This window comes from Stigmatopora nigra, chromosome 2 (genome assembly GCF_051989575.1).
Source record: "Stigmatopora nigra isolate UIUO_SnigA chromosome 2, RoL_Snig_1.1, whole genome shotgun sequence".
Taxonomy (NCBI): Eukaryota; Metazoa; Chordata; class Actinopteri; order Syngnathiformes; family Syngnathidae; genus Stigmatopora; species Stigmatopora nigra.
The window spans coordinates 12950788-12961633 of NC_135509.1; the positions used below are offsets into that span (position 1 = coordinate 12950788).

General features: G+C 38.3%; 1 protein-coding gene across 1 annotated transcript; it reads right to left on the bottom strand.

Moving 5' to 3' along the window:
* Positions 1 to 2768: 2768 nt before the first annotated feature.
* LOC144181739 (CD81 antigen-like) lies at positions 2769 to 10643 on the bottom strand. Its single transcript, XM_077710206.1, has 8 exons — positions 10449 to 10643; positions 9111 to 9225; positions 4301 to 4398; positions 4121 to 4195; positions 3939 to 4052; positions 3604 to 3702; positions 3323 to 3406; positions 2769 to 3246 (listed from the first exon to the last, which is right to left on the bottom strand). The coding sequence occupies exons 1-8, from the start codon at positions 10512 to 10514 to the stop codon at positions 3184 to 3186; spliced, it is 714 nt and encodes a 237-aa protein (XP_077566332.1). The 5' UTR covers positions 10515 to 10643; the 3' UTR covers positions 2769 to 3183.
* Positions 10644 to 10846: the final 203 nt, after the last annotated feature.

Here is a 10846-nt window from a genome sequence, read left to right on the forward strand (position 1 = left end):
AAGCATTGAGAAAGAATTCCTGACCCTAAAACTTGACATTTAAAATTGTCTCCAAAGCCAAAATGGTAGTTCAATTTTCCATCACTTTAGTAGACCAATTTAAACTTTATTCTAATTACTTATTTCATTACATAACAGACGTTTGTAGTAGACTGTTTACACTTTTCCTTTCTAACAATGTTGACATCTTTATAGATGTTCATGTCAATGTTATTGTTCATAAAACCTGGCTAAGATTACCGTTTAGCATCATCAATGCATTCTTTCTAGTACGTTAGTTTTGTTTTCAGTTTTAAATGACAACAGAATTCCAGTTTCCATGAAAATAATGGTCACCATTCAAGACTAATAATTAAACAATTCTGGATCGTAGGCAGCAACTGTTTGCATACTTCCTTATTGACATCGTGTCAAAAAAATGCATGCAAATAGGTAAACATACTTCTGCAATAGATAAATACACAGGAACCTCATTGTTGAGATTATTTTTTCTGCACTATGCCTTGTATTAAAAAAAAAATTAATTGCACTGCACAAAACTTGCCAAAGGCCTTTTTAGCTTCTATTTTTTTTATTGATACACACTTTTTTTTAAGGAGGTGAGCTTGGGTAATGTGGGAGCATTTCTCTTGGCATACATCACTAACAATCTAAAGTCTGCAGTGGTCGCCAGGCAACTGCTTTCCGTTTGCAAATATCAAGGTGGTAGTATTCCTTTCACAAGCCTCTGTCAAATCATTTTCCGGAAGAACGCGATTAGGATCAACAGTGTCGACATCTAATAAAATTGTACATTTGACAGGATGGGTAGATCAAAATAGTATTTGTATTTTTTTCCTGCCACCACACTTGAATGTGGAGCTTTATTAAAGCCTACACTTAAGGGAAATATGTGAAAATTACAAAAAATATTTCTAGAAGGAAAATCTGACTTTTTTTCTCTCTTTTAACCTTTTTGTTGACATTTTTTTTTCTTCCCCACTAATTTATCTCAGGCTACCATCGATGGTATTACACATCTAATCCATTTTGACTGGGAGAGTTATTCACTCACTTATTTTATATTGACATCAGTGTAAATGTATAAACATTTATAAAGAATATATGGATAAAAATACAACCAAATAGTCAATGGCTCAATGAAGGGTTAAAGTTGAGTTCCAACTTATAAATAGCTGCCCACTGCAGTGACCACTGTTGAGGAAATTATTTAATTTTAAAATGTATGCATTCTATCTTGAATAAAAAAAGACCACGGCCTCACTGTGATTTATATATTTTTTTGATTGATAATTGGCAGTCCGGCAGGTAGTGGTTAGCGCATCAGCCTCACAGTTCTAGGGTTTCGGGTTCGATCCTAGGTCGGGAGTCACTGTGGGGAGTTAGCATGTTCTCCCTGGGCCTGCATGGGTTTTCTTCAGGTACTCCAGTTTCCTCCCACATCCCAAAAACATGCATAGTAGACTCCTAGTGCCCTCTAATTGGCTGGCCACAAATTCAGGGTATCTCCCATTTGGTGCCTGTATTTAGCACTGCCCGGGATCCTTGTGAGGATAGGCAGTTCAGAAAATGAATGACTTTGACGATTATCATCGGAAAATTATCAGATTAAGATGAAGCTGAACGCTGCCAATAAAGTTAATGGTCCATCACGGCTGCTGGTCAAGATGAAGATGATGATTAAACATGTTAAAGTTGAGTGCATACAAAAAAAGTCTGGAAGTGATGTCATTGTTTGCACTGCTCACTCACTGTGTGCTTGGCTGCACACAATGGATAATCGGGATAGGGATCACCCTGCACCCATTCACAGTGAAGCACGATAGGGACACGCTTCAATACAATTGATGGCAATAGACATCCCAAGGGTTTTGAGATTTGCTGTCAGCCCTCCCAGTTGTAATGGATTGGACATCTATCCATGTCAGCATTTCACACAGTTGGAAAGTCTCCTTTGACAATAATTTGAGTGCCCATTCAGATTTAGAGCCATCAGATGACCTCTTGGAGAATAAAAACGGTTTTAGCAGTTTGAAGTAAAAGAGCAAGTAACTGGGCGTGTCTATGGCAGAAATACAAGTTAGCTGGGTTTGGAATGTTGCACGCCCAATTGTTGGAGAAAGGCCTTTATCATTACGCCTCCTAGTGGTAATGCAACCAGGCTTGCCAGATGAAAAAATACAAAAAATAATAATAACAGCCCAAATTTCAACCTGAATGCTATAAAAGATATACATTTTCACCCTATACAAACCTTTGTATAATTTTAGCTGGGTTTGGAATGTTGCACTTGCAGTCATTTTTATCTTATGTTAAACTTTCTAACCAAAAGCAAGGTGAAAATACAATGTGACACCAAAAGTGAAAACTAAACTTACAAGAGGAAACATGAGGAGACACTAAGGAAGATGACCCGACACGGGGCATACAAGGACGATAAAGGGTTGATGAGACAATGAGGAACAGCTAAGTGGGTGACAGGAGAGGCAGGGATTGGCTGAGGATGGAAGAGGGCAGGTCACAACAGATGAATGATATCAAAGGGTGATTAGATAAGTGAAAAAAAGCTACTCATTTATATATTGCTTTTCATTTATTATCATTTATATATTTGTTTGTTGTCATTATTTGTGCACTTTGTAGCTTTAAATCTCATTATACTAATATTATGACAATAAAAGCATTCAGTTCAACAGCCTAATTTTGTCAACGCTTAATAAATATCCAGATTGAAAATATATATTTTTAGACAAAATATCCACAGTTCCTACAGCACAAAGATGTTTTATTAAACAAAAGTTGACTGAAAACAGTGAACTGTTAAAAAAGAAAGCCTGCTGCTTTAAATGTTTAACACTGCAGGGAGAAGTCACTTACCAGGAAATTGCATCTTTACTGCATATGTACAATTTATACATCCATAAAAAAAAACATTTATTCAAAGAACTATTCCACAGCATAATATATATACACTGTATCGATATAGAAAGTAATGGTTGTGGTCTATGATAAATAGACAACATCTTTCATTAATTAAAGACAATAATTTTTAAAGTATAAAATCGAACAAGAGCAGAAATATCAATTATGCTGTGTTCTGAAGGTGGGGAAGAGGAGCTACTGCTAAAAAAATAAAATAAAATAATGAATAAAATACCCCTGGTGGTTATCACTTTGTTGTGTTTAGTATGCTGGGGCGTTATGGATCCCGCAGCAGAGCACCATGGTGAAGATCATCTCAAAGATCTAAAAGCAAAAATAAAAGGAAAATCATGTTTTTGTGCACTTGGCGAGCACAAAGACAGCTTGGCGTTCGACTCACCATAATGACGGCCACCACCAGCGCCGCCAGGCCAATCAGATAGAGCTTCTCCGAGAAGAGCTCGATCAGTTTGTCGTGACAGCTCTGTGGGGAAGAAAAATACAAAAGAGAAGGGCATATTCTTAACCCACTTTCATTTCAAAGTCCAGCCACTTTACTGTAACATCTGGTTGACATTAGTGTGTCATGCCAATGCATTTTTATGTTTATGACTACCTCGCAGTCATTATCTGAGCATTTTTTTTGTATCAAGTGCTTATAAAAAAACTGAAATCCAATACCTGTGACTTGAGAAAATCTTCTGGGGACTTCCTAGGACACAAAGTGCCAGTGACTTGTTTGAAGAGTGCAGTGTCATCTCCTTTCCCACAGCAGTCAAGCTGGAATTGTAACATCCTTGAGTAATTGTCTGGCATTATTCAGGTACAGTTCAGTTCAAAATGTATCATTAATTTAGTTCATTCACTGCCAGCCAAGGTCATAGAGTATGTCTTAGTGTAACTGAATAAAAGTGGAAAAAACAAAACAATATTCACAGTATATTGTTGTTCATTTGACAGTATTTAAATTAGTACAATTCTGGCAAACACATCTTATACTTTTGAGTTGTACGTACCGTGGTGTGAAAAACATCCAGCACCTTGATGGCGGCATCTTTGCTCGGAGAGCCCGAGACGTCCACGGCCTTGATGTACGCCGAGTCGTAGAAGTTGATCAGTTCTTTGGAGATCTGCCAAGAATTTGTGGTCATTGTCAGTCAGAACCGAGGGTGTTGCGAACATGTGCGTGGCTCCTTACCGTGTCTCGATTCATGAAACCCCAGATGGCTGCAGCCACTTCGCAGGCGAAAAGGATGACCAGGAAGAAGAAGAACTGCAGAAAAAATGGATAGTATGAATTTGACAACATCTCAATGTGTCCCAATATTTTTGATCCCTCTTTAGGTAGTTAATAGTTAAAAAAAAAACAATTTCTCACCGTCCCCAGCAGACACTGTGATTCCTGAATAGCACCATAGCAGCCTAGGAAGCCCACCAGCATCATCACAGCTCCAACAGCTATCAAAATGTAGACACCTGCCAACAGGAATACAGATAATGCAATGACGTACTTTGACCGCCAGGTAGCGACAAAGACAGCGGAATGACTGCTGGTTGATCGTTCATTGATCCACACTATGTTCGGTAATGGACTTCCTGGATGTCTTCTACGTTCCCCGTAGGGTGACACGACATTATTGACATCCTGGCGATAAACAGATCCCGTGTGGGGAGAAGAGGTGGAGCCTCAGGCCGGGAAATGCCTTGCAGACCAGACACATGCAGTCCATTGTGCACAATAATCCCTTCTGACATCTCACCCCCACCATCCTTGTCCATCCCACGCAGGAGATGTGAGCACAGAGAACATAAAGGCATCTGAACATTCATCCATTTGAGAGGGATATCTTTCTTGACATTCTTTAGTGATTATGACAATAGCAGTTATTTCAATGGCAGACTGAGATAGAGGATATTGGACTAATAAAATATTTTTTTCTCTTTTTTTTAAATAATTCAACAATTTATCAATATAACACTAAAAAGATTAAGCTAGAAAAAAGTAAAACTATCCATTACATGTATCAATAAATGCATGCACCATCCTAAGTGAAAAATATACAAGTACTAATTGTTCGGATCCAGCAAAGAATGTGCTTGTGAATTGTCTATTGGCTCATTGGCCTTGGATTGAAGATTAAAACTTCAGCAAAAAAGAAAAACTCAACCTTATTCAATCAGCCTTCCTGAAACCAAAACAAGCGAAGGGTAAAAAATAAATTGTTCTTCAGACCGAACATTGTGTCAGTACTTTCCAACTCAGCAATTCCAAGGCCTCTATGTTTTTTTCTATCCACTGGAATCACCTAAAGACTGAAACACTTTCAGGCAGAAGCAGTCGGATTTGGAAAACAACGTGCACACGACGGTGGTCGAGAAAGAGACTGACAGATTTTCCGATTCTCTGCACGCAGCGTACGCACAAAGCGTCCATATGTCTGCTTCAACTCCTCCTATCTTTCAAGGCCTTGACGTTTTTTTTTTTTGTTATTCGAGCGAGTCCAGCTACCAGACTTGGTAACCAAGCAATGTGGCAAAAGCAGCCATTATTTCCACTGCCTTCCATTACTATGACAACACCATTTGAGGTTTGAAGGCCATTGAGACGGCAGCGGCGAAGTTCATTTATTTCTTGTCTCCCCGTGTAATCTCTGTAGGGAGAGGGTGGGGGGTTGAACAGCCACTAAATGCTTCATTTAGATGTCTCTTTATCACATCCACCATATACAAAAAAGAGTGGCAAACCCAAATCCTGGTCGTCTTTTGGATCGGCTGCAGTTTAAGACGCTGTTATTTATGATAGAGATGAATCATGAAAAGGAGTCAACTACAAGCCTTCAAGACAGAGACATTATAAAGTGACTTAAATGCTAGTCAACATTTGGGTTGTCATGATCAATTGACCACAACCAATTCATTATTAAATGAATTGACAACTGTTTTGATAGATGTTTGAAAATTTACCTCAAAATTGGCTGTCACCTAATTTTTTATCTCCTTAAAATTGATGTTTTGTTTTCATGTATTCAAGAGGGAAATGAAAATAAGCAAAAAAAAAATACTTGTCTTGTAGTTAAATTGTAAATTATATTAAAAAATATTTGAAATATAAAGGAAAAAAAACAGTATACTACATGGCTGACCACCGATTCAGCGCCTGGTAGATAGGCTGCAGCACCCCCTGCAACTAATGAGAATAACTGGTTCTAAAAATTAATAAATTAACAGTATACAATATATTTTTGTTTCAATTTAATTCCTATCATATTTTAAGAAAAATGTAAATGGAAATATTTGATTTTTAAATTAATTATATTCTTAAATTTTAAAAAATAGAAAGAAAAGGAGGGAAAAAAATTGTGAATATAAATGTAATTACTTCAAATGGATTAAATATCTATCGCCATCAGTTAACACGTACTATGTGTATTTTGGGAAAACCTGCTGAAAGTTTGTCAGTTGTTAAGTTTTATTATAAATCATGTTTTGTATAATAATAAAGCTATATTGGGAGTAGTAAAAACTCATAGGGTGGTAAGAAAGAGAAAATATATAAAGCCTACCCAAAGGGTTGGTCCCTCCCTGCCTGTTATTTTTATCGAAACCACTTAAGAAAAGGCTTCTCCAAATCCTTTCCCATTAAACTAAATAATATTACAGTAGCTATCAACATTACTTTTGTATTCCTTCCATTTTTATGAGTAGTGAAAAGATTATCTCTCAGGCTATTTCTTCAAGCAGCACGGCAGCAGAAACTGTACTCAGGATTTGCCTCGCAGTTTAGACAATATGTATTTTTGGCCTTACATAAACACCACTTTAGTTTGCCAGCGTGCTAAAAACATCCAGGCTAAACTCTAATTTGAGGGTTAATGTGCAGATGTCCAAGGTTATTTGAATTATGCTAGGGTGTATGTTTAAGAGAAAGAAACATTCCCTTGATCTTGCATTGGGTGGGCCTCTACAAAATCACCAGTGCGTCTTTTCTCTATAAAAAGCCCGAGTTTGCAACGCTTCCTTATACTTAGTGAGCAGCTATGGGAGAATAGGGACCGGTCCAAATTTAAATGAATGGCTTCACGGCAGTCCACCCCCACCATAAGGCAACATGATGTTTGAATTGGATCATGTTTCGTGGCCTTAAGGGAAAAGATGGATGCCATTAGTTCAAGTGGTGAGACGACCTGAGCATATTTTTCATTGTGGAATTTTTCTTGAGCTTTTGTCAAAGAAGCAAACACTACGATATGCATGATGTCGATATATTAGGGCCGTGCTCACATACTTGCCACTTGGTGCCCACGCCTGCCGCAACATCTGTTGACAACATCTGGCCTCTTGAGCGTGAGATCCAAGGCTTCTTTTTTAATTTTTATAGGATTGGGGCTGTGTGATTTATTTCTTTACTTTACTTTATTTCTAAAAAAACATCCAACTACATTTTTAAGCAAGTTATTTTACCTGGGCTTGGTTTATAGGTCAAATGCTGTTTCTATACTTGCCTTGGTTAAAGCTCTTATGAAAATGACTTTCCTTATACATAGAGAAGTATGGGCAAACTACGGCCCGCGGGCCACATCCGGACCGTGGGGACATTTAATTCGGCCTGCCGACGTTGTCCAAATAATGTTTTTTATTTTATTTTTTTAGTTTTTTTTTCCCAAGATGATAGTGGCAGTAGCTTTGTCCACTCTTATTTGTTTTTCGTGTTTTACAGCCCCCCTATCTTTTTTAAAATTACATTTTAATATTTCTTAATACATTCCTTTTTACTGTAATGATGAGTGATGAGTATGTTAATACTTTAGTCCTTTTTTTCTGTTTATGTTTCATATGTACTGTTAACGGATGCAGTTTTTTACATGTATCGTATCTTGTGCTGACCCGGCCCATCTGTCAAATTTTTAAAGTCAATGTGGCCCCCGGGCTGAAAAGTTTGCCCGCCCCTTAACATAGAGGAACTGAGAGAGAGAGAGAGAGAGAGGAAGGAGATATGATTGGGCCACTTGAATACATTTAGAAAATAAAATGTAGTGCAGTTTAATAAGGCTACAGTACACTATGTGCCAAAGCTCCATTTAACGTTCAGCCAATGTTTCCCTTCTTACGATTAAATATTTAAGCCTCACTTTGGAAATGGATGCCGACTCAAAGATCACTTCATTGGGTGGACCTATTGAGAGCCAGCAACTAAAACTCTGCTTTTACTCACATGAATTATGCTCAGTGAAGATTGGCACTGTCAAATTTCTTCATTAAAAACATATTTATCATTGTGGTGGCTTCCGAAAATTGAGGGCGGACACCCAGAAAACCGCTGTTTGGAGGTGGCAGAATGCACTGTCACTGAGTCTTAAGGAAAAAAAAATGCACCATGAAATATAGCAGGGCCAAGTCAGACCTCTGAAAATGATGAACCAGTCTTGCATGTCTTAATGTGTCACTCAAGCAAGTCTGAAAACGTTCTTTTCCCCCGTTCTTGCTTAACGTCCCAAAATTCAACCAACCACATTTTTTTCCCTCAAAACCAACAATGCTGACGAGTATTTCTAACATGGTATATACCAACTAAGAAACCAGAAAGTTGGATATTTGTTCTTATGCTGCTGACTGAAAGATAACTAAAACGTTCAACTTGCTCATAAATTCAGTAATAATCTAATGCACCTGTGTTAAAGTCTATCATTGAAACCACAATTGGGTATAACTACTGTCCCAAAATAGCTGCGTCCACAAGTGGTGTCATTTTTGTGTGTGATTAAAGTTACTCTATTGTTAGGGGTCTGGGAAATTCCCAATTTGCATACATTTCTACAAGGTATTGTCCTGCCCTTTAAAATAACTTTTTTTTACCATTGAAGATTGATTGACAGCTTAACTTCCAATTGAGTTGATGTTAAAAATGTTAAAATTTAACTTGAAACATCAGTAACTGTGTAAATAAAGATTTGATGAGGTTGTCATTCTTTCTGTGGGAACATTATCCCAAAATTTCCACCAGTTGCCAAATTCCTCCTATTCCATTTCCTATCAATTCTATTGGAATTTCTAAAGTCGATTGCTTGCATCCTATAGCCATTTCTCATCTCATTTTCTGAACCGCTTTATCCTCACTAGGGTCACTTGCTGGAGCCTATCCCAGCTCAAATCTTAAAAATATTTTATACTACAAGAACCACTTGACTCACTGATGTAGAAGGTTCCTGGTGCCTGATGGCCTTCAAACTGAAGAATGAGGAGGTTGCTTGTCTGACTGTCATGACGAAGCCACAGAGCCACGCCTAAGATCACTCCTCCGGCCAGCTGCAAAAAAAGAAGGGATATTGTCAATATGATGTCATTGTTATTCTTAGTATTTTTTGACAACGCAGGTGAGGAGGCGGGGCCATTGGGAGGCCGTGAACTGTCCGCTGACCTCTCACGGAAGTGATGAGAGGACATCCTGACACGACTATGACCTAAAGCCCAGTCCACAGCCTTCAAAACGTAACACCAGAAGTACTCCTTCTAACCTTATCTTCTTTTTTTGTAGTATTGCGGCTAAAGGAATGCAGACCACGGCCTGACATGACTACGTGCTGGAATCATGCAAAAGTTGTAATATTGTACAAATTTGTTCTTTTTTTTTTTTTACTTGTTGATATAAAGTCATCTGAATATTCTCTTGCATTGTTCTCTAAAAGACAGGAAGCCAAATCCTCAACATGAAAAATGGCAGTTTTTCACAATGACAAGCCAACAGAGGAAACACTGGAGTGGCGTATCCAGGATACGCCACTCCATCTAAAAAAAGATAAGTAGCGAGGAACAAAAAAAAAATAAGCAGTGGAAAAATTCACATGCTATCAATTCTGGGCATTTGAGAAGCACAAATTAAAAAGTGAACATGTTTTCAGGACATCTTATGAGAGGGCGGCAAGTTACACACATACTGTATAATTATTTTATTTGGGTGGAACATTTAGCTGAGGTGTTGCCTGAGTGTGGTTTCCTGAGCTTGTTAAGATCACTCCCCCCAAAACTCTGATAGTTTTGCTCAGTCTCTCTTTTTAAAGTTTTTACTCTGGGGGTGTCTCTTAAAAATCATCAATCAAATGGGATTTTTTAAAAGTCCCTCCTTGATGCACATTACTTTTTCTGATGGGGTCAAAGGGTTATTGTGAGACGTGCAGAAGGAGGAATAAATATTTAGATTAAAGCCCACCCAGTTGGAAATTCTCGTCCCCCCCCCCCCCCCCCCCACTCCCTTTGAGCCCCCCTGCACTGCTGTTCAACCATGCGGAAAATAACTTTTGCTTTAGAGCGACATTTGGTGCTCTTTGCCTCCTGAATGGATGCTGCCCTCCTCTCCAAACAGCTCCCACCATTGGAGAAACAGCGTGGGAAACTCGATGCTTTTAATCCACCAACCACGCTCACGACCTAACACTTTGATCTGAGGCATTTTAATCCAAACAAAATGCAAAAAAAATCTATTTTAAACAAAAACATTCAAAGTTGTAAATGGAAAAAAAAGAAAAACTTACCCAGAAAATGAAATTAAAGAAGAATAACATGTATTTAATACATTGCGTGCATCCAGTCACCGCCATGTTGCTAGCGTTTAATGCGTTTCTCTTCTCTAGCCCAGTTCGGATCTGAGGCCAGTTAACGGTCCAGAATCCCAAATACTCTGCCAGTTGAGGTATAAGAGCCTCAATGCTGGAAACTCCTCCTTTATAATGAAGAGTGAAAACTGAGACATGGAACTGCCCACCACGAGGGGGAAGGCTAAAGGGAATAACATCCCCGTCTGTACCAGTGGATGTGGATGGGGAGCCCCACTTTGTTTCCAAATCTGAACAAGCATTACAATGAAAATAAACACGCTTGACTTGGGCTTAACAAAAGTTGGAGGAAACAAAAATATACACATCACTCATAA